Source organism: Agelaius phoeniceus, chromosome 19 (assembly GCF_051311805.1).
Source record: "Agelaius phoeniceus isolate bAgePho1 chromosome 19, bAgePho1.hap1, whole genome shotgun sequence".
In the NCBI taxonomy this organism is placed as follows: domain Eukaryota; kingdom Metazoa; phylum Chordata; class Aves; order Passeriformes; family Icteridae; genus Agelaius; species Agelaius phoeniceus.
In genome coordinates, this window is record NC_135283.1 from 10,546,483 (window position 1) to 10,570,983 (window position 24,501).

The window sequence follows — 24,501 nt, forward strand, 5'->3', positions numbered from 1 at the left end:
CCCTCTTGTGGAGTCCATCAAAATTTAAGTTTCAGAAGCTTATTCAGTGGCAAAATCTATCCTTCTGGAAATCCCTTGCTCTGCTGCTGTTCTCCAGTACACTTGGGATTCAATGGGCTGTGCTGCCAGCAGGTTCTGAAAACCTGAGGAAGAATTTGGCTATTTGTGAATTAAAGCTGGTATAATTTTATAAGCAATCATGAAGGGTTTCACAGCATATTGCTATTTTCCTCTGAAAATCTCTCTGCATGACACACAGGGAACTTGGGTGTGGATTTGCTGCTGGGATGTGAAACTCTGTCCCTGTGCAGCCTTGGGGGTAAAATGTGCTCAGTGTGTGCTGGCACTTCATGTCTGAAGGGTTTTCATTTCTTGATGAGGCTGAGACCCAGCCAGGTGCATCTCCTGCTCCCTGAGCTGTTGGTGAGCCCTTGCTGTTGTTCAGGGGATTTTGGGAGCCCTCCAGGAAGGTGTTGGTACATCCAACATTTGGGGGACATTCCAAACTTAATTAACCTTTCCTGTTAACCCATTAATTTCCCTGTGTTTCCTTAGTGCAGTGCTGTAAAGTCTCACTGCATTTAGTTGTTACATCTTGGAAGACATTTTACAGAGCAAGACAAATATTTATGCTTAAGCATGAAGAGGAAGCACATAAAATATTTGTATTTCTCATCAGTGCACTTCAGGGTGCTGATTTCTGAAATTGAAATTCTGGACTTCACAGTCAACTTTCCCTGAGATGATTTGTGCTGTGTAAGACTCCTCATTCCATTGCCATGTCCTTTACACACTGAAACAAAAGGAATTTGCTGCTTTTTAAACTGGGGGCAAAGAGTATTTTGTTTCCATATTCAGGCCGGCTCAGCTTTAGGGGATTTAAGTGATGTAATTGTATTGTACTGGGCCCCACAACTGGTCCAACTGAAAAAAATAATCTTCAAAGTGAATATTTTAGTGCTTCATGCAAGGCACATTGCTCAGTGTCTTGGGAAAAAAAGTGAAGCTTTTCTTATATTTGTGAACCGAGGGCCATTGTTGTTCAGGTTTTCTAAGCTTCTGTACAAATCTGAACTGCACAAAAAACAGAGAGTGCTGGCTCCCACATCCTTAAAAATGAAGTTTTTTTCCTGCTTATAATGAGATGTTGCATTTATTCATGGGATTAAGTCCTAAAAGAAAGGAAGGTGCATAAAACCACATTCCTAGAAGTTTACATCATAATATTTCAAACTGAAAATATCTTCCTGAGGAAGAAGATGCATAAATTTGGAGCCTGACCATGAGCACGAGGCCTGATATCTTGTCCTTTCATGTTTAGATTTGTTGTGTTTTCATCTGACTGGACCTAAGCTGCTGTCCCAGTGTCTTGTGACACTTGGCAGTGTGGATGTGTTTGAAAAAGCTTCGAGTTTTGGTTTTGCTTCAGTGTGGAGTGAATTCTTAGATGTGTTTTGCAGGGAGAGAGATTTGTTATCCAGGGCCCATTGCTGAATTATGGATCTTTGGGAGGAGAAGTGGACATTTTCCCCTCCCCATGGTCCCTCCAAGGTAACAAACGTGGCCAGAGCTCTTTATATTCTTCTCTCTGAGGTAGATTTTGTTCTGGGAGAGGGGAGTCATGTGCTTAATGTAGTTCAGTGTCAAACAGCTGTAAAATTAAAAATACCTGTATTCAGCAGCTCCCTGGAATGTGGGATTTGGGGGATAACTGAGCCAAACAGCAGGAGCAGATGGAAAACTGATCTGTCAGACAGTTCCTATCACTTTGAGCCCTGGAGGTGTCACTGGTGTGCCCATTCTGAGGAATGGTGGAGGAGTTTTGTACTTGGGATTTGGATCCTTTGGATCCTCTGTGGGAGGAATTTAAACCCTAAATGGTATTTTGCCATTTGAGTTTAGATGAGGAAAGAAATGTTGATTTTGGTGATGTTTTTTTTGCTGAATAATTTTTGATTGTCTCATAAATGACTGGGGAATGTGATGGCTTAGATTAACACAGATGTGCTTCCCCCTAAAAGGAGTGTGGGAAATGGAATCGGTGAGGCTGTGGAAATAAAACATATCTGGAGGGGTGGTGGATGCTCTCTAGCAAATCTGAAGATAATTTGCACAGGTGTTCTAAGAACACAAAACCAAAACCCCAAAACAATCGTCATCAAAACTGTGGTACAGGATTTTGTTCCATTTTCTCCAGTTTCTGCTGAGGAAAAAAGGTATTTTCCTTTTTCTGTAAGGAGAGGAGCAGTCTCCCTATTCCCAATTATCCCATCAGCTGTGAGTGAGGTGCCAAAATAAAATCTTTTTTTAATATACATCATGAAAAAAACCTCTAGACGTAAACAGCAATGTACTGACTCAGGGCTTGTGGCATTTCTTTGATCTCTTTGCTGATGGAATTACCCTGCTCTCCTGCACTGCAAACAGCCTCTTTGTGAAGATGTAGGATTATGTTCTTTGTCCTATTGTCAAAGTCTGGTCTGCAAACCACAGAAGAGGATGTGAATACTGTAACTTTGGGCTTGGCAGCTTCCTGACCTTTCTGAAAGGCTCTCTCAGTGCTGCAGCAGCTCCTCCAGGGCTGGCAAGGTGACAGACGAGATGAATTAACTGGGCTTTTCCGTCTCTTACGTGTCAGATTCTTTGTTTTATATGGAAATAATTTCTGTCAAAATGGGAAATTTATCGTGAGGTACTTCCTCTGCCTGCAAAATGAAAATGTCAGCCCCAGGTCCGTTTGAATGTGTCTTCTGTTACAAGCCATGGGTGGAGCCAGCTTTGTCCCTGGATGCCACCATCGTGTTCTCCAGTGTCTGAACACAAAGTCAGGCAGCTCTGCTGACCTGTGGGAGTAGAAACATGTCACAAAAAGTTAATAACGAAACCAGTAAAAAGTTAATAAAAGTTAGTAATATTTGAGGACTCACATCTGAAATATTCATAAGTTACCTGATTTTTTCTCTGTGTTGTGTTAATATAGTGAATGTCTCTATCTTTTCATGTGTATGTGAATGTACATAAAATGTTACAGAAACATTACTATTGATGTACCATCCAGTCTGAAGAAACCCAGCCTGATTTCTATAGATGTATCAGGTTTAATATGTCAAATAGTGTAGGCTGTTGATATGAAATATCTTTGCACAGAGATTTAACATCTGTCATTACTGTAAAGGCTGAATAGGTATCACAGCATTATGGCTCTCTAATAGATTAAGAAGGAGCCACGTGTCACGCATTGCCCTGCTTTGCATTTTGATTTATGACAAGCAGGGAATAATCCTGCACCTTGTCTGAGCAAAGATGGCGCTGGGATAATTTTCTTGGTTTTTTGTTTTTGTTTTTTTTTCTAATCTGGAAAGGCAATCATGTTAAAAAGAGTTTTGTTTAAGTATTGGGGGTGTTAAATCTAATTTAATGAAATCTAATTTGTTAGTATTTATTCATTGTTACTATTATTGAATTTTATTAATTAGATGAGATTAATAAAAGAGGTTCTACAGTGGGTAGAGAGCCATTGAAAGGAAGAGAGACTTTGGAGGTGGAGGTTTTGTTGTGAGCTGTGGACGCCGTGTTTGGGCGTGTGAAATTCAATCGGAGAAAGCGAAAATAACTCCGGCCTTCCATCGCCTTCTTCAAAGCCCTGCAAAGGGAAGTTGGGCAGAAGCTGGGACAGGAAATTGAAATCTGAATACTATTTTAAACTGATCGGGTTAAAGGCCTCTCTTTTACACCAGCACACTTGTTCTTTTATTTGATACTTGAACTCTGAAAATTTTCTGTGACTTTCTAGGGAGAAGGAGGAGCAGCTGAGGCGGGTGACGGAGGTACAGAGGCTGCAGGCCCAGCAGGCAGGCGCTGCCCTGGAGGAGTTTAAGCGGCAGGTGGAGCTGAACTCAGAGAAAGACTCTGCAGAAATGAAACAGCGGGTGAGGAGGTCACAATGCCAGCCTTTCTGAAACTCTGGCGCAGTGGGATAGCGGATTCTGATCTTATAATGCCAGAAACATGCTCCACTTGAGAGTGCTACATCAAAATCTTGCACAATGTAGTGTCTTTGCAGCGAGTCAGAAAGGGATGGTGGCGGGTGTTTCATCTTTCTGACAAAGCCAGAATTGTCATTGTTATAAAGATATCTGCAGTTATGATACTGATTAGGGATTTTTCAGGAGTGAGAGTATAAAGGGTTAGTTTGTACACCCTATGGAACAACGCTTGTCATTTCCCACTTAAATGTGGCTCTTCCTACTCTTTTCCCAGCGACTCTGTCTTCCATTAATGAGCTCCTGTAATCAGTTTGAGCCCAAACAGGGGCAGAGCCATGGTGGCTGCTGGCAGTCATGTGCAGAGGATGGAAAAATCCTCTTTTCTGCCCCTGAAAATCAGGGAGTTTAGTGGCTTAAATTTCTTATGGAGCAAACAGCAGTTAAACCATTCTCCTGGGAGTTTATAAAAGCAGCCCAAGGAGTGAAAGAAAGGAGGAACAAGCAATAGGTGATCAAAAAGAAGGGGAGAGAAGGGATATTTCCTAACTCCTCATGTGGTTGAGATTAACAGACAGAACTCTAGCTTGTAATTCTGGATTACAAGTTCCAACCTCACCTGTCTTGACCAAACCTCGCTGCTGACAGGAGGGTGCTACAGGCTGGGACTGGAATGGGTGGCTGAGGGTGCTGCCTTAGGACTGAGGAAATTCCCTTTTTGTAGTTCTCAAAGCTTTTTGAAAATCTTCACTGCTGATAGTTTTAAGACCCATGCAGACAGTGAATAATAGAATTTGGAAATTAAAAAAAAAAAGCCAGAACAAACTTATAAAATCAAGATGTGTTCAGCAAACCAGACCCACGAGGGCAATACAACAAATCCCACGATTTTAATCTGACATTTTCTGTACTGTAAGGCCCTCCTGCAATTTCTTCATGATGACTTAAAATAATATCCTAGTTCTGATCTGAAAGGGATGTTGTCTAATTCTAGAAAAGCTAATAATAGTTTCATTCACTTAAAAAAACTTTCAGCAAAGAAAACCAATCCAAAACATAAGAAAGTGCAAAAGAATTTGGAAAACATAGTCAACTGTAATTTTAAAATGACAGTAAATTTCCTTCAGAATATTGCTGCATTCTGGGAAATTTTGAAAATCAATTTTGCTGTACTCCATGAATCAGCCAGAGGTTTACTCTTTCCCTGCTGGGGTGTTAAAATCTAGAAATACTAAATGATATTGTACAGTTGAGTGGTTCTATTCTACAGGAACCAAGGAAATCCAAGGAAATACATCAAAGGAACACTGCTGAAGCTCTCTCTTCATGGCTTTGGCCTTTCTCGTTCCTCTGCATCCCCATACTCTGAGATAAATCCCCCAGTACATTGGAACATACTGGAAAATTCTGTGTTTTGTGCTGAGGTGGGATGGATTACTTACAAAACAACTGCAGTAGCCATAGCAACACTGTCCTTTTATCTGCATTAGGAATACTGGGCTTTAAACCCATTTTTTGTGTGAGATAAAGTTAATTATGGAGATGAGTAGGATGGGGTCATTTTCAGTTGTTGCAATCAATATTTGTTTCTCTAGTTTGGCTCTATGATAATATCATTTATTTTGTCATCTGCTTCCTATTTTGTCAAGCTTGTGATTATTAAGAGTCACCTGATGTCCACTGGTGGGTGGATGGCACGTGTTTAACTGCAAGATCTGCATTTTTTCCAGTGCTAATTAAAATAATACATAGACTATGTCATGGTACTGTAGATCTGGGGCTTCCTGGGTTTGGCAAACAATGATCAGAAACCTTTGTTGGAAATAGATGAATGTGACCTAATGAATAAACTGCAGAATCCAGTGGATTTAAAGCATCTTTGCATATGTTTTTACTATTTTTTTAGAACATTTTCATTCTCTCAAAAAAAAAAAAAAAACTCGTTTAGTGCAGTAACAAGATCTGTTATTTTTTTCTGGGTTTTATTAACCTGAGTAAAATATGGCCATGGATATGCAATTTGAGTAAGTTTGGAGCCAGAAGAAAATTATTCATAAAACATTGATTTCAGTCCCTTTTCTTAATGGCAGATGATAGCAGTGAGGTTCAGGAGCTGCTTCCTCCCTGCTCTCTTTTTCCACTTTCTATGTGGCCAGCTGCTCCTACTCCAGCCCCTTCCTTTCCTGCTGGAGTACTCTGCAATAAAATGCTTTTCCCACTCTGAGTGCTGCCTTTTCTCCTCCTTCCTGGCTGGGGAGTGATGTCCAGGCCAATTGGCACAGACATCTGTTGAACACTGAGCACTCCCTTAGGCCAAGCAGGATTTTGGCTTGTGGTTCAGAAATTCATGGGTTTCTTCTTTTTGTGTAGCAGATGGGTTTGTGGTCCTTCAAACCCTTCCACTTCTTTTCCCTTTTTAGGGACACAGTTTATTCACTGTTTATGTTGGGATCTAGATCTAAAAGTCATTGATGAGTGTGCACTGCAGCAGAGTTACATATATATATTTATATATATTCCCTTGGAAACATGCCTGATGCACAGCTAACAGTTGTGCTTTTGATACAAAAGCCTTTGTTAATTGAGTTGTGAAATTGCTTCCTTGATGCTGCGTGCTGGAATCTGTGGGACTCATTATTCATAGGCGATGACTATCTTCAGAGGACTTCACTTGCAGCCAAATAATTCTCTTTTAAGTTATTTAAAGTTATTTTCTGATTTAATGTAAACTTGCTTTAATTGTGCAGTTTATGCTCTGACTCGCACATGATTTCCCTTGAATTTCCACAGGCAGTGTATTTTTAAGTGAAATATATTTGAGTCTTAAATATGTCTAGAGAAAACATTCCCTTAATTTTGATGGGATATTCAGCACTGTTGAGTGAAAAACGGAGCCAATCCTTTGTAATTAGGGAGTGGCATAACAGTGATCACTATGTCCTTGAGTAACTAATAATCCTGTAGAGACTGAATATTCATTTTCACCACATACAAATGGTGTTGTTATCATTCCCAACAAGTGATATTCTCCTCTTTGATGGTTTACAAACAACTGTAGAAATGTCAGAACATTTCAAGCTATGCCTTTTAAAAAAAAAAAAAAAAAATTAAATATTCCCTTTCTTTTCCCATGTAGATGGCAGAGGTTGAAGCAGATCTAAGCAGATCAAAATTGCTTCGGGAAAAGCAAGCCAAAGAATTCTCCTGGCAGTTGGATGAGATCAAGAAAGGATATGAACAACAGGTCAGTTGCTTTGCTCCTCCAGGTGGAGGGGAGCAAACACCCTTCCTGCAGCTGTAGGTCACTGTGTGTAGCTGTCCTTCCTATAAAAACACCATTTATAGATATGCAGAGTTTTGTGATGGAGGGGGATGTAGTATTTTCTACACAGAAAATACTTTTTGTTTCCTCTTCACAGCTCTTTGTACCTCCGACTCTTTTCAAATTGTTTCCCAGGCTTACAGGTGGCAACACCTATTTCCATAATCACCAGGTTCAATTATTTAATGCATTATCTGTTTCTCTTCATGTCAAGAAACAGCAGTTTTTTCTTTTTATCATTTTTGACACGGGGAGTGTTCGTATGAATGCTTGTTTTGGCCCACTGAACGTGATTTTCTTCTTTGTAATGTAATTTCAGGGTTGGGAAATACTCAGGAAACGTTTGGGTGGAGACAAGAAAGTTTTGTTCAGTACTGCTGCAAAATGTAAAGGGGGAAAAAGCAGAAGGAGAGAAATTATTGCATGACACAGGCTTGGGAGCTAAGGAGCAGCACCAGGCACGGGCGTGAGCTGGTACTTGGTCATGAAATTAAAGTGGCCTTTGTTGGTAACACCTGCTGAAGGATTGAAAGGGGGTTTTTAGTACTTTGTAGGGATGAGGTGGTTAATCCATGAAAGTTCTCTCTTATCACTGTTCTTGTGTGGATCTAAGCTTGCATTTCCAGCAGGGAAATGTGGTTTCATTTCTGTTTATCTTCTGTGCCGTGAGAGGATGAAACGCTGCGGTTGGCTTTGGAGCCAGGCCTGCTCTGGTCCATCTGGAAGGGGCTTTTTCAGGGAATTAAGGAGCAAGATCACTTTGGGAGGTGTTGAGAGACCCCTTCTCTGTGCTGGGGAGGAACAATGGTGTGTTTTGTGTGTGGCTCTTGGAACAGAAGGGATTTTGTTGGGTCAGATCAAAGCAACGTCACCACTTGTGCTGCCACCTGACAGAGGTGACATGTTGGCCTCTGGAAGGGTGAGGGACATCTCACAGGTGTTCAGCTTAACTGGGAGATGTTATTTATGGTGATTCCTGCATTTAGTGATTCAGAAATAGTCAGAGATACTGGGGATTTGTGCAGGAAAGGTGAGGAAGTTTGGTGTGCCAGGGACTTGCTGAAAGGAGGGTGATGGGGCTGTCAGGGTCAGTTGACATCTGCCTTAAATGAATTTATATTTAGTATTTTCACATCATTTTAGGCATATGGTTGGCTCACATTTTTTCTTTACAGTTCACATAATTTGTAGTGCATCTTTAAAGTCCCAAGTAAGCATTTATTAAAAGATTTTGTTCCCATTTTCCCATCCCAGATTTTAATCTGTAGAGATAAATGCTAACCTGCAGTGTATCAGGAGTTACAACATTCCTGTTCTACCTACAAATGGTAAATTTTTTTTACTATCCATAGTAACATCCACCAAGCCATAGATAAAATTTTCTGCCAATATTCAGCTGACTTTGCACACTAAAGGCAAATGATAATGTCTCATATTGTCATGGTTTGGTTTTATGTGTCTTCTTATATTTGACTGTGTCAAAAAAACCCCACAAAGCAAGAAATTAATATGAGAGTTAAAAATTTTTTGGTGAATCTATTCTGTAACAATATTGATGTTGTGGTAAACATCAGTGAAAGCTTTTTTCACTGAGATGTTTACTGCTTCCCATTTATTTTATTTAGGATAGCTGTTTTTACTCTAAGAAAGAACAGCTAAGCTTTATGAGACAGCACTGGAACCCGAGGGTTTCAGCACTAAACAGCTAAACAATGAGAGCCTGAGAAGAATTTTCAGTGGAATCCTGTTTATGCCCTTTTTTAAAAATCTATTTCTCTTTGTCCTTCATCTGGAATGTTCTTTGAAAGTTGGTGAGCATGAAGAACACGTGCCCCTTCCTGCAGATTGCAAGGGGTTATCACTGGGAGTGAGGCTCTTTTGGGAGGCACAAAGCCCCTCCAGCCCCACCATGGAGCAGGATGAGCTCAGTTCTTCCACTCTTAAAATTTCCTTTCAGTACTTCCAACTTCTCTGCACTGCTCTCTATTTATGCTTCAGAACTTCTAAACCATTTTTAAAGCAGACTTTTTCTTGCCTTGTTTTACTGCATATTTCTTTGGTTGTTACTTGGCAAGGAGCAGACTGATTTAAAGTGTTTAAATAGAGCAGTGAATTCAAAGTGGGGATACATTTTGACAGGGCTCCAGCAGACTTCCAGTTGGAAATAGACACCCAACCAAAAACCTGGATATTTTAGCTACCTGAGAAATGTAGTGATTGCTTCGAGATGTTCTGCCTCAAGTGTCTGAATCTAATTGTCAAATGAAATTTAGACATAAAAAGGGAAGGGAAATTGCCCTACAGATTTATTTTTTGTTGGCTTTCATGGTGAGTAGCAGGGGTAGCACTGATGGCAACCTGGACAATTCAGTTGTCCATAATTTTAATCAGATTGGTAATAAAGAACCAAATTAACTGATATGTTATCCAATTCCCCAATCTGAGAGACATTTTGGGAGTGTAGGCACTTGGAACACTGGTTTAACTTCTCTGCTTTGTCTGAATGGTTGATACCACAGGACTCTGCTTGAATACTGATTTCAAAACAATTATTGGTATGAACATGGACTGTTCATTGTGGGGCTGAAAGTTTGTTCTGCCTGAAGATTAGACATATATTGATATTTATCTGATATTTATTACAACAAATACCCCAATACATTGATATTTATTTATCTTTGTCATTTGCTTCAAAAATAATTAGGAAAAAACCACAGCACTTAATATTTTATTAGCTTTTCAAATGCACTCAAATCCATTAATAAAGCAAAAAGGAACTTTTGGATCCTGCAGTATTTGGTTTCAGCTGTCACATGTCCCTCCTGGTTCCAGCTCCATCTGATTCGGTGCCACTTGCTTTTGAAGTATCCACTGAGAACACTCTCAGAGAGAGAAACTGGTGGCTTTTTTTTTTTTTTCTTCTTTAAATATACTTTAGCTCAACTTTGTTCTACTTGCAGCTGTTAGATTTGAAAGTATATTTTGAAGAAAAAAAAAAAAACTCCAGCAGCACCAGAGTTCCTATCTGCTGGGAGCAGCTGCTTTCGGCACTTCAAAGCCAGTGGACAGCACAGTGAAGGCCTCAGCCTTTCCTGCCTTTGAAATGGTTGCAGTATCTGTAGTTGGGCTTTATGGCACTGTCAGCACAGGAAGAAAGGTTGTTTGGTTTTTTGCACCCCCTCCCTTTTTTCTTTTTTTTCATTTTTCCCCCTACTTTCTAATTGCATCCTCAATCCAGCTCAAAATACCTGGGAAGTGTTTCTGATGAGTTCATCTTCTATGAGCCCAAATGTTTGAAAGATCATGTGCCCAGGCTTTTCAGTAATGGATTTTAGTCAAATTTGACAGAAAAGTTAAGGGATTTGCTGGGTTTTTTTCCCATATCCTTGTCAGTTGAGCACTTTCTGAGAGCACATCTCTAGTGGGGAGTGGTGGTTCCATGGCAGTGGTGGGACAGGGCTTCATGCAGGGACATTCCCCAGCACACTCAAGTACATGCACACCTTTGTTTCAAGTAGATTTTCATAAATTGTGGAGAATGGAACAATCCCAGTGAACTCAATGTCATCCTAATGCTTAAATGATATTAGCTTGTCCTTTAAAAACCCCCCCAAACCATTAATAATAACTGTGATCACTGTTACACCCATTTTTTGCTGTGAACAGTTGCTGAAGTGACTGAGTGAATGTGAAATAAATGAGATGCAAGATTAGTAAGAGAGCCAAAGCCTAGGAAATTTTATTTTCCAGCAGGAAGGGAACACACAACAAACCAGTTGATGAGTTATTGTGATAGCAGGATGGGGTTACCTGATGAATCATGACCATACTCTCTGAGATTAAATCCCAGCCTAAATATATAAATAATCCTTTTGGTTTGGTTCATCTTTAAGTGTGTTCATTCCCTTTAAAAATAATTATTCATGCTTCCATAGGAAAGTGGAAAGTTGTTACATGATAGCTGGAGAATCACCCTATATCTCAGGAAATCCTTTCTTGTGACATTTATTGTTGGGTTCTGACTTCTGTAAAAGTTATGAAGAAATTAGAGTTGTCATCTTGTCCTATGAATCCAAATAGGGAAGAAAGAGACACCTTCAGAAATATTTTCCTGGGTATTTAATGAAATTACTTTGAAATCATGCTAAAGACAAGTCAATAGATGATGCCTTTAAGTTGGCAGCAAGACAAAGGTGTGGTTAAGTTTAAATATGCCTTTTATAATAAAGAAAGTGAAGTAAAGAAGTGCAAAATAGCTTGTTAAAAGTGAAAAAAGCATGTTTGTAATGTTACCTGCCAGCAGCAAGGACAACATCTGAGGTGCTGCTGGGACACTGTTCTTGTTTTAGCAGTGTGTTGGAGCAGAGAAAAGTGTTATTGATAGGAGAAGAAGAATATCCTGTAGATCTTTTTGTCTTTTATAACTTCCTAGTGAGGTTAATTTAAAGAAAAGAGTGAGGTTCTCTCAGGCAAAACATTCACTTAGTAATTAACACTAATAGAGATAACAAGCTCCACCTCCAGCTCGCTTTGTCCCCATACCCTTGCTCTGTTAGGAGTTCCTGCCTCTACACTTCCATCCTGGCTTTCTTTCTGGCCTTGTTCTTCATTTTCTGGTTTTTTAGCTTCTCATTTACCAATCTGTTACCCACCCAAGGGAAGGAAACACTTGCAAAGCCCAGTTTGAAATAGGCTGTTCCTTGGACAGACCGATGTCCCAAGCATTTCTTAGCTGTACATTAACCTGGCCATTTATTTTCAGAGATCCACAATCCATTTTTAGTATGCTGGTTTAGTTGTGAGGAGAGAGTCTTTGTGAAAAGCTTTGTTCCTCTCCTCTTTGTCTGTACTCGAAGATAATTGAAATACAGTCTGTTCTTGCAAGGAGGCCAAATGAGCACGTTAGTAGAAGCTCTAAATTTTTCATGTCATTGGCAACAAGCTGCATAAATTTCATTTAATAAATTAATCTAGGATGCATAAACGTTTCCTTTGAACCATCCTAAGACACAGATGAATACCATTTGTGCAGAATATCTGAGGAATAGTTTCTTCAATCAACATCAACTTTTTGCTTTATAGCTAAAACTCACAAATGGGAAAAGGAGATGAATTTAACCTCCAAGTGAAGAGTGGGTGGAAATCTTCTCATGGTGCCATTGCTGTTTACAGAATTGTTAACCAGACAGATGGGTATTTGCACGGTCTCCTTCAGGCATCTGAGTTGTGTGTGATGCAGAGTTGAAAGCCTGAGCTCCCTGTGTAGTCAAAGAATCCACTTGGAGGGGAGGAGGGAGAGGGAGGCGATTCCAGAAACACAAACGGGTGCCTGCGGTAAACAGCCAGGCTGGGAAGGCAGCTCTGTGTTCAAAGAGGGTCCTTGGATAAACTGAATCCCTGAACAAAGCCTACATACAGCAAATCCTGCTGCAGACAGGCACTTGCAGTGGCTCAAGGTCTGTCAGTTGGAAAGGAATATTTCTCTTTGCAGCCTGCGATGGGTTTGGTGGTGTGGGTGGGCTGGGGACAGGAGGGGAGGGCAGGAACCTCCTGATGTTCATCGTGGCACCAAGTTGGATTTAATCATGGCATGCAACTCCATTCACAGTATAATGTTACAAGAGGGCTGGAGAGGGATATTTCACAAGGGCATGTAGTGATGGGACAAGGAGGGATGCCCTTGAGCTGAAGGAAGCCAGGTTTAGATTAGATATTCAGAAGAAATTCTCCATCATAAGGGTGGTAAGGCCCTGGCACGGGTTGCCCAGAGAGGTTGAGGACTCCTCATCCCTGAAGTGCCCAAGGCCAGGTTGGACAGGACCTTGGAGCAAGCTGGAACAGTGGAAGGTGTCCCTGCCCATGGAATCAGAAGAGCTTTAAAGGTCCCTTCCAACCCAAACAATTCTGTGGTTCTGTGATTTAAAAACAAATTTACTCATGCCAGAAGATTGGGAAGATGGAATGATTGAGGTGGGGTTTGTCCTGCCCATACTTTAAAAATATTAAAATTCTAAAAAGCCTTTATAAGTAAAAATGCACAGATCAGGAATATAATTTTATATAGTGAGAGTGAGACCATTCAGGTGCATTATTTTAGGGGAGGATAAATCAAACTGCAGTTTGGCTAAAGACCAGCTTGTTTCTTTTAGAGAATTTCTTGCAATTCTTAGTTTGCAGTTGAAAAAGAATTATTAGTAGTTGGTGACAAGGTGTAAGTATTACAGAAAACACAGTCATAGCAATTAAATTATTGCAGCCTGCAATGAAGTAGAAAGTCATGTACATTACCCCACATGTGGTAATGTGTGCTTCTGCACAGATGTATTTTTCACTGTCCCATTTGCCCTTGGCTCATTGCACCCCTTATATCTTGGGAGACCTTAGTGTTTCAACTTACAGAAAAATCTCCCCCCAGAAAAGTGTAAATTAAAATCCATTTCATTTACCTGCTGCAAGGGTGCTCTGTTCTGGTTTTCTCCCTTAACTTGCAGTGAAGATGCTCCTTTTCTGCCCAAAGTTATGCTAAACCAGACCCCAACATGATTAGCACTCACTTCTCCAGGCTGCTAGATCAGATTACTTTCAGCAGCAGCATTTGCAGGGATGGGTAATCCCCATATCCTCCTGGAACATGCAGGTTTATTGATAGGCTTAGGAGACAGAAAATGCTCCATTTTGCTGCAGTTGTTCTTTGAGGACAGATCATGTGCTGTGCCCTGCCTGGGCAGAGGCTGGGGGCTGGTTTTCAGCAGGGTAATGATGCAAACACCTGATTAACAAACACTTAAATGATTTTAGCATGGAAATGCAGAAAGCAGGCGTGCTGTAGGTGTGCTGCAGAGTGAATTTAGCTCAGTGCCACATGCAATACATTGGTGGCTTCTCCAGCCCTCAGTTCAGTCTTGCCAAAACAGTGCTTATAAAATCATCCTGCCTTGCAAAACCATATTTTATATAGGTGTTACTTAAAATATTTCTGGAATTGCGGACATAAATTTACATGAATTTTCATACTTTGGTGTCAAATATTTATTGTAGCAGTTACATTTTTCAAAGAGGTAGTGAGCTAACTAATTTCCTTTCCCTCCTTTGGGGACTCTAAAAAGAATTTCAAAGGCGTGCTTGTTCTTGAGAACAAGTTGAAATTGTTCTAAAATTGAAAAGCCTAAACTTAGCATGTGATGTAAAAGCAAAAACTGGGTAGTAGAAGGCCTTGTCTAAATTAGAGACTTTCAAAAGGTATTTGCTGGTTTTGATTAAATTACAAATCTTTGGCTTGTGAAAACATCTCCTGCCATCAGTGGGCTGCTTATTGTCAATCTCTGTTCTTCAGGCGTGCTAACAGCAGCAGGATTTCACCTTGGCTCTGTATTAGACTGTCCCTTGTTTTAGCAAATTGTCCTAAAGCACCTCCCCTTGTGAGTGCAATTCCATCTGCCTGTGTTCACTGGCTGAGCTGTCACTGGCCTGGGCACAAGCCACGCTGCCAGATTTGTTTGGCATCTTTTTGTGGGAGTGAACAACAAGGGACTGTCACAATGCTTGCACAATTCTTCTTTTTTAGCCCTTTGTTAAGAATTTAATTTTCTTCTTAACATCCTTTTCTCTGCAAAAAATAAGGAAATTTTAATTTTGGTTAAAAGATAAATTTAGAATAAATAGTGTCATTAAAAGCTAAATTAAAAATAAGTAGTGTAATTTTGATGACAGTTTAGTAAATCACCTGTTGACTGTTGCCTTGAACGTTGTTCTATCACACTGTGTAGAAACAAAAAATGAAGAATTCAGCTAGGAAGAGATCATAATTTTCAAATATTTGTGTTACTTGATAACAGCAGTGGTAAGAAAGGCTCTCTCAGGTCAGACAGACATTCCTGCTTGGTTTTGTGTCCAGGCCATGGCTGGAGACAGGAACAGATGCACAGGGAAGGGAATGAGAGATTTTCATCTTTGAGAGAACAAGATGAGGAAACATCCAAGGCACAATGAATGCCCTGTGATTATGGTAATGGGGCACACACGATTATTTAATGAATGTTTCCTTTCAGCCTCGCCCCTAATGCCCATTGTGAGCCTCGTGTTGCTTGTCTGGCTGAAATGTATAGCACCTACCAGTGCCTGTCCCTGGACACTGGAGTGCTGGAGTGGAGCAGGCACTTGAATGTGATCTGATGAAGTGCTCAGCATCAAGGGGTAGATGCAGCAAGATCTCAACATGACAGAATTTTTGAAGGAGGTGGTTTTGTTATATCATTCATAAAGGCTCTCTCTACCTCAAAGAGGAGACAGAATCTGTCTGGTTTGTGAAGAATTAATACAATTTTTATGCAGCTTCCTGTGATGAAGTCCTGTTGTTGCTGAAAAGCAGCATGGATTTTCTCTTTCCGTTTTTTTTGTATATGTTAATTTTTTTCCCTTTAAAAAAACAATCCAATAAAAATAAAAGAATGGGAGAGGGAGGAGTGGAAGAGAAGCCATAGTGCTTGGCAGCAGTTCTGAGGGGAGCAGGAGCTTCAGGGAGTGCTCACCAGGGCAGGGAATGGCTGCTCAGTCACTTTGTGCTCTTTATTTTGTTGGTTGGGAATGTGGAATACCTGCTAATATTCATTAGGGAAGATGGGTGTGGAGGCCTCTGAGGGATGAAAATGCTTTGGTCCTCATCCTTTCTCTCCTCTCCTGTTTCTCCACCTCTGCTCCCTGCCAGAAACATCTTAAAGTACCAAACCAAAACCATCATGGGGAATACGTAGCTTTAAATGAGGAGGGTTTTAAAATTTTTCTTCAACAAATTTGCCTTTTGTAAAACACCTCCTCTCATGGTACCACTCTTTCTCTTGCCATGGACGAGCTGAGGGGACACCCCTCCTGCTGAAGGACGTTTTGCTTGTTCCACCTATGAGATGAAAATCTTTGTGTCTATAAATGCTGAAAGTGAAGAGATTACTAAACAAAACAATTTACTTTGGTTGGTGTGGTAAAGGTGTAAAGAGATGGAGAAGCAGGATGTGTTCCTTGCTCCCTCTGGGTCGCGTTCCCTGCCTGCTGCCCTGGCTTCTGATAAAAAAGTGACATCTCCAATAATTGAAGCTCCCCACAGCAAACTGCCTTAACCTAGACCTACATGGAACAACCAGCTGAAAACCCAATAATTAAGACAGCAAAATGTTTGAAGGGAAAGGCCTCTCCTGTTGACATGATTACTTTTTAATCAGGTCTTATTTATGAAGGAACACTAAAAATGTTTTCTCCTAAATCAGGCAAAGGCTCTACAGTTATTTTAGGGAGCAACAGCTTTTTCTCTTAGGCACAGGATGGACACCACAAGCATCCAAGAGAAGCCAGGTTTGTACAGAAACCTTGGGCAAAAACCTGGCGTAAAGAACTTGGTGTGAGGATGCCAGGCCTAGCCTGGAAAATGTGAGGGGTTAACCCCTGCAGGGACTTCAGGCATCCCCTAATGAGCTCTTTAGTGTTATTAAATAATGTAGATACGTTAAACCGTGCAGTGTTGCATCTGTTCTTCTCCTTGCTCCATTTGTGGAAGGATGCTCCCAACCACAGCATGGACGGCACGTTTCCCTTTTAAACTTGCAACACGCTGATCGGAACTTTGAGAAAATGCCCTTTTTTTTAAAATTTATTTTAACTTGGCTTCAAATTTTCCCCGCGGAAGCCGAACAACCAGCTGATATCATTCCAGAATTGAATGCTACAGCTTTAAGATAAGGTGCCGGGCGCTCTCGGCGCTCACACAGCGGCTCCTCCCGTCCGCTCTTTTTTTCCTTTCTCATGCTGAAAATACCCCACCATGTTCACGATAAGAGATTTCTCTTTTTTTTTTTTCTTTTTTTTTTTTTTTTGTTATTTTTCTTCCTTCCCCCCCTTCCTCCTTCTCCGAAATCCACCAAAACTGAAGAAAAATCCAAGTGACTGTTCTTAGCAGCTGTGTGGCCCGGAGTTCAGTGGGGAAGCGGCTTCCTGCCGTCCCTATTCATCACCTGCTTCAAAGGCGGCCTGGCCGCTCCAGTGTGCAGGCCAGGTAGGGTGCCTTTGTGCGCAGGCGGGAGGATTAATATCAAAGCTGCAGCAACCAGGCCCTTGGTCTCAGGCTGCCATTCAGGCAAGCGGGGAGAGGCTAAGAGTGGCCAAGGTCACAGCATCCAGTGTGGTGCGGACTGGGAACGGCTCCTGAGAATAGAGGGCTTCTTATGAAATCATGGTGCAAGCTTGCGGCACAGCAGGTGCCCTTCTGGAACACATACATCTGTTTATGTTGGGATAGCGTAGCTGACAACGGGATAATAGAGCTTTGTTTTTTTTATAATTTTCTTGCTCTTTTTTTTTTTTTTTTATTTAAGGGGAAAAAAAAAAGACAACTCTATGCGCCAGCGTTGAGGAATATCGCAGGAAGAGCGTTCGCTTTGGAAATCATAAAGAATTCTTGCAAAGCTTTAATTGCTGGGGTGGGGGGTTGTGTGTGTGTATACTTAAGCGAAGGGGCGAGCAGGCTGCCTATTAACCATTTAGGATCCTCAGTCCTGCTGAGTGAGGAGCAGCAGCGGGATACGGGGGCACCCGCCACACAATGCGACAATGCCTCCCCTTTTTTTTTTTTTTTTTTTTTTTAATATATTATTTTTTCGTACGCTTCCGACATTTGTACCAACAAATTGGGTAAGGATGCGCTGGATTTGCTCGGTTGTCTCCATTGTTGGGATTGTCTGGAGGAATTCTGTCACGCTAATGGTGGCTTTTTAAGAGGTGAGGTAATAGTGACGTAAAAATAAAATTGCCAACTTGATGAAATTAAGGGGGAAATTAAGCTGTAGACGAGTTGTCATGACGACAAGGATGTTCTATTGATGAACTGTACTCCTCCCTGTCCAATCAGATAGTGGAGCTGAAGCTGGAGCATGAACAGGAGAAGACGCACCTATTCCAGCAGCACAACACAGCACACGAATGCCTGGTCCGAGACCATCAACGGGAGATGGAGAAACTGGAGAAGCAGCTTCGCGCTGCCATGGCAGAGCACGAGAGCCAAACTCAGGACTGCAGGAAGCGAGACGGCCAGGTAACGATCAATAACGCTTGAAAGGCACCCGCTTATTAGAAATTGCTGATAATGAGTGTTTCCTGTTTGCCAGCATTGTTGGTGGTGCTCGCTGGGGGAGCATTTGCGAAACTGGCACATAAACGTGATTTCGATTTTCTTTTTTTTCCTTTTTTTCTTTTTCCGCTTTCCCCCCTCCCTTCCTACTGCTGAATAGGGCTTTAAGTGCAAAAACCACAGGTAGCCAGATTAAAAATCCCATGGTGCGCTATAACTCGGCCTATTTATAATCTTGTCTCATTTTCTTTCAAGATGGATTTGTTTAAGAAAAAAAAGGTATCTGTTCTTTTTCCCCCCCAGCCCTCACAGTCACCCCTCCTTTTCTTCTTCCTGGGCAAATCCATGTGAATTATATCTGCTTCGTTCGTGTGCTTTTTTTTGTTTTAAATCTCTGCAGGTAACTCACAAATGGCTTTATTTCCTTTTGTTCATGTCTTTTTTGTTTCAGTTTTTGTATTCTAGATTTGCATTGTGCGTTTGGTTCCGTGTGTCGGATGTTTGATAAGATGATGTGGGTTTGGGGTCGCTTACCATCACGTTTATTTTCCTACACACACGTACCCCTCCCATCCTCCATCTCTGTGGTCACTGTTGGAAGCCATTTGGCAGAATAACCCCCAGCTGAGGTAGCATTTGACTCTTCAAACTTCTGGATGAAATGCACACTGTCAGCATGGAAAATGATCTTTATGAGTTTTCACTTCAAAAACCATCTTACTGCCTTTTTTTCAATGTATTTTGTAAGGACGGCGTGGTATATTTTCCTAAGAGCCTTTATTAAAAAGGCCTGCAATGGCAATATTCTAAAAACTAAGGTGGTTTTCTAGTTTAAAGAGTTTACAGAAAATAATCTTCCTAAGCAGCGTTAGAATTGCTTATCACGCATGGATTATTTTGTACCCAAACTGGACATTTTGGTAAAGCATCTTTAGTGACACGTTTTCCGCGCACCACCACCTTCCCTAGGAGATGTTAGGCTCAGACTAAGAGGCATTTTCACTCTACTTTCCTGTAGACTGGTAGGCTGTAGCTTTTACTAACACCTCCAATGGAGCTAAATGAAACTGAATTGTAAATTTACTTTTGAAATCAATTGATTTTTTACTTTGGACGGCTCAGACTATCGAAATCTGGCTTAAGGAAGTCCATTAGGAAGCAAACGGCTTCTTGGGGGAGGTTGAGAGGTATATTGCAAAGCCAGGACTTATTTCTCCATTTCCACCATTGTGGTTTTCCAATGAAAACGGGATATACTTTCTGTGAACACTTGGGCAGGGGATACTCAGGTGGCCTCTGAAAAAAAAATTAAACCTCGCCTTTTATTTTCCGCTGCATTGTAAGAGCGAACAAAGCCTTAAATGGGTCAAGGGATTGGTTTTTATCTTTGCATTTTTTCTTTTTGGCCCAAGATAGATTCATCTCAGCTCTGGATCTGTTTGCGAGTGTCTTTTCAGAATTGTAGCCTCCTCTCACCTGCATTTCTGCTGTTGTTATTTTTTTTTTGCGGACAAGGGCAGAGCTGTAACTCCCACGTTAAAAGAAGGCAGTTTTGGAATGAACAAAAATATAGAATTATTCTGTCTACACACCAGTGCTCATCCAGTTCCTCTGTTGCTCTGTAACACTGGATACAAAAGCAAAGGGACTCTCTTCAGCAAATCCTGAGAACTGGGAGGTGTCTCTAAGTCCAGCTCTGGTTTGTGCTCTTGGGGGTCGTTTCTGGCAAAGGTTGGAACCCAAAGTTTGGTTGTGCTTTCTGTTTGCAGGGGGATCAACGATGCTACTACAGGTGCTCTGTGGAAAGCTGGGAATTTTCACAGCTATTGGGGGAATCTGAACAGTCTGAAAAGCAGAGTTTGGCCTTTTTACAGAGCTTTTCTTTGTAGTTTGAATATCCCTGTACAGTCGTTTGAACATTGCTGCCATGAGAATGACATGTAAATCAGGGAAGAAAGGGCAGTTGCTTTGACAAGAAGAGCTGTTGTTTGTTTAAATTCTAGTGAGACCCTCCCAGCTTTCAAGGACGCAGATTTTTCCATTTGGGAAAATAAATTGCTCTTCGTTCCTTCCTCTGGTCTTTGTATTCAAATCCGCCTCCGTCTTCGCACTGAGCTCAACAGACAATACTGGTGTTTCTTATGGAATTATAGCCCAGATTTTTAATATTTTTTTTTTTTAATCTTCACATATGTTTACTAAAAATGCGTGTTTTGGACATGTGATGTGACTAACAGCCAATATCCTTTATGAAACATTTATCAGGCTCTAAACAAAGGTAATCCACTCATTTAATGGGTGTTTAACAACACTGCATTTTAAAAACCTGTTAAATTGGAACCATCTTTGACAGCAGTAATTTTTAGGAGTGCTTTGTGTCGCAGCGAAGGTGAGATGAAATAGGAGCGGAGGCCATTTTGCTTGGCGAAATGAAAAGTGGATTTGCTGGGTTATTCAAAAAATTTAAATAATAATTAGTGTTAATCACATATGAGTAGCTTGGTTTGAAGGACCTATCTGCTCAGTGTTGGGTGAATGATGTGAAAGCACCATTATTAAAGGTATTCACTGGAAGTCTTTCTTAAATCCTGTTCCATATGAAAGAGTAGCGAATACGTATTTCTTAATATATGTGGTTAAAATATGTATTTCTCACTATATTCCTGAAGACAGCTATGACTGAGTACTGCAGATCAATTTCTTTTACTAATACTGTAAAGATTAATTTAGTTTTTTTGTTGCATATCCAAGGTCTCTACTTTCACGTAGGTGTGAAAGACACTATACAAAACAGTTAGATTTTATTCAAATATAAATAAATTTATTAAGGCTTTAATCTCAACTAGAATATAAAAATTAAGATTTGAGTGCCTTGCCAGATATTAATTAAAAATAAAAATATATTATTTCTTTGTGAAGTATAAGTCTAATATATTTTCAAGAAAGAAATTTGATTGAAGCGTATCACCTTTTGTGTTGATGATAAATTTCTGGGTAACGATTGCATTCAGTCTGGATTTCTCCATTTTTAGGAGTCTTGCTCTGATTTTTTCACCTGGGGTTGTAATTCTTGGGGAGGAGTAAATTGACTTAATAAAAGTCAAAGCAGTACAAAGGCTTTTATGCCATGCTGTGTTCTTGTAGGCTTTTAAATCCTGTGTGTTTTCTATGAACTGCCATAATGTTGTTATTCTTTAAACAGTAGCTAATCACACAGGATTATGTTTTTTTTAATGGGAAGTTTTGAGTCACTACTTCTATTTAATTTAGATATCTGGATTTTCTTTAGGAGCATTGTTAAGTTTGCTCATACATTCTGCACCTCCCTAAGTAATTTAGTTTATCCATCAGTTCACAAAACAAGGAGCTCCTTGCATGATGGAGACCTTCCTTTGTTTTAACAAAAGCAGTCTTGCTATGGAATCAGTGATTTTCCGAAGCAAGACTTCAGGTCACAGAGAATATATCCAGTTTGCTTGGTGAAATAAAATAGCAAGGTTAGGAAATTTTAATAACTGAAGCGGAGGGGCCGAGTGTCTGCGGTGCCAGTTGTGCCCTCATATTTCCCCTTTGTCCTTTGAATGTCCTTCTCTCCCCAGCATCTGCCACGTGCCCTCAACCAGCTCAAAGATTTCCATGTTCCAGCTGCTGTACAGAGTTGGGTCATTTTCCTGCTCCTTCTTCCACCGTTGACCTTTGGGCAAGAAGAAGAAATGAAATGTACCCCTGTAACATCAAATACAGCGCTTGGCGCTAAAGGAGAGGAAAGAAAGTTTCCATGAGGAAGCTGAATCCTCTTTCCAGGTTCTGTTCTGAGATAATTGGCCAGGCCTCTGTGTTCATCCAGTCGTAATTGGGTCAAGAGCAGCTGGAGCGCTCGGGCGCGTTCTGCCCGCGCGTGTCACTGATGTCACCGTGTTTAATTTTAACAGGCAATGCCTGTGCTCTCAAAAATGAGGCTGCTCTAAGAGATCACTGCTCTTTTGGGGTGTCTTGGGGCTCTCAAGAAACCCTTATTGGTTGGGAAAGAAAAGCCTTGAGTAGTTCTGAAGCTGTGTGGACGCAAACATTGAGAGCGGAGCTTGTTACAAAAACGCCGACAAACAGGCTGGAGGTGGTAAGAAGAGTTAATAAGGTGTTATCCCATGGCTGAAGGATCTGTTTCCTTTTTTCCTCTCTTGCTTTGTGAACTTTCCATAATCCCCTTGGCCTTTACCATCCAGGTTTGCTTTCTCTTCTCAGAAATCAGCAGCTCCTCCCCTGGTGTCCCATGTACAGCACATCCCATTCTTTTCTGGCTTCTCTTTGGAAATTTCTTTCTTTGCACTTGGGATCAACAATCTTTCTGCAGCTATTGCTTTGTCTGAATTAATTTGAACCTGTGGAGTTCAAATAAAAAACCAGTAGCAATCACTATTTTCATTCCAGCAATGATACTTATTTCATTCCAGCAGGTTCTTGGTATATGTTTGTGGTTCTGTGTAGATAATTAGTGTATCAACCAAGTGGAGGAAATAGAGGACATTTATCTTGGCTTCATAAATGTCTGAAGGGTGGCTGTGCTGCTGTGTGTCTGCTGCAGAGCTCTGTCAGCTATTGACAAGAGAAAATACAGGAAAATATCCCAGTAGAGACATTACCTACATGTTTAGTGATCACTTAATACCCAACTCATGCCCAGTTTCTGCCCCTATGCAAATACTGCTGCAACAGTGACTTTGCAGTACTGTACTAATTAATAAGAAGGATTTGGGGAGCATTTTTTTCAGAATAAGAGGCTCTCTTCAACTTTGATTTGAAAGAAGCTATTGTTACCTACAGGTAAATCACTGATCAACTCTTCTGCTTCATGTAATTGTTTGAATATCTCCAGATACCAGTTCCCACATGGTTATTTTCCCAGTATCAGTGGAAGCAATTTGCTTGAGGGGATCTGGAGGGTACACATAGAGGTAGCCTGGGAAACATTCAGATGCTGACAGTGCTACTGAAGTCACTTCTGTTTACAATTTGGAGTAAATAAATTATATTACTCTTCTTTTTTCTTTAACTTCCTTTCCTTTTCTTAGCAGAAGATATCTTTGGCATGAGAAGAAATGCACTGCTTGCAATGCAGGCTTTCTCTGCAGCCAATATGAATCCTGGAGTTGCAATCTAAATATTTGTTTGTTGTATTTTACTTGGAGAGGGGCTCTTGGGCTGCCAGTCAGACTCCTGTAGACAGACAGCCGTTCCCTTTGAGCCTTTCCCAAACAAAAGCTTTTAGCTATATTGCAGCATGTTTAATTTACCACCAGTCAGCCCAGGATAATGAACATGACTGTTGATGTAAAGTATTTAAAGTACCAAATATTTGTTGCAGCACTTGTGTGGTTTTCCTTGGTTGTTATTCACAGTCTGCTGACTCAGGGCTGCCGTGGATCCCATTGATGGGGAATATCTGCTGAAATCAGGGATCTGGTGCTGTGTCCCAGGGAGATGTTCACTCTGGGCTTTCACTCAGAGCATTGCTGTGAAATGCTCAAATGCAGCAGTTCCTTGTGGAAATACTCAAATATTGTGAACCCAAAGAGCTGGTTTTCACTTGAGTGAATGCAGGGGAGCTGTGGGAAGAGTTTGGGCTGCAGCATTGGCATAATCTTTGAGATAAGGGTTGAAAATGAGCCTTTGCTCTGAACTGGAGCAGGCAGTGCAGGCTCAGTGTTCTCTCCATCAGGGGCTGGGTGTCCTGAGCACATCCCTGTCCCTGCTCAGGTGATCCCACCCTGGCACATTTGTGTTCCTGTGTCCCACTCTGGCTGAGCTGCTGGCTTGGGACACCTCTCAAACACCTGTTGGTCCAGCTGTGCACATCTGGCACTTCCTCCCTTCATGCCCCCTTCAGAGTGTCCTTGTGCCATAGTGGGTGATCACCTCTGATGTCTCCAGCGTTTTTCCTTGACTCTCACTCTCCTCATTAGAACTGAAGTGGGATTGGGAGGAATTTGGGGCGGGAGGTGTGACTTCACTCTTTCCTTTTATGCTTCAGTCAGCCCAGCACTTGAAATACTTAAAGGACATTTTTGGAAGGCATACATAATAGTGCA

At 41.0% G+C, this 24,501-nt stretch overlaps 1 protein-coding gene across 5 annotated transcripts in view; it reads left to right on the top strand.

Annotated features, from left to right (window-relative positions):
- Positions 1-24,501, top strand: part of CEP112 (centrosomal protein 112) — a 197,644-nt gene that overhangs the window by 57,723 nt on the left and 115,420 nt on the right. For all 5 annotated transcript variants that reach the window (XM_077188113.1, XM_077188114.1, XM_077188112.1 and 2 more), the window contains 3 exons: positions 3,794-3,929; positions 7,120-7,227; positions 18,197-18,379. In XM_077188113.1, coding sequence (XP_077044228.1) covers positions 3,794-3,929; positions 7,120-7,227; positions 18,197-18,379 — 427 coding nt within the window. The remainder of the gene's footprint in view (positions 1-3,793; positions 3,930-7,119; positions 7,228-18,196; positions 18,380-24,501) is intronic.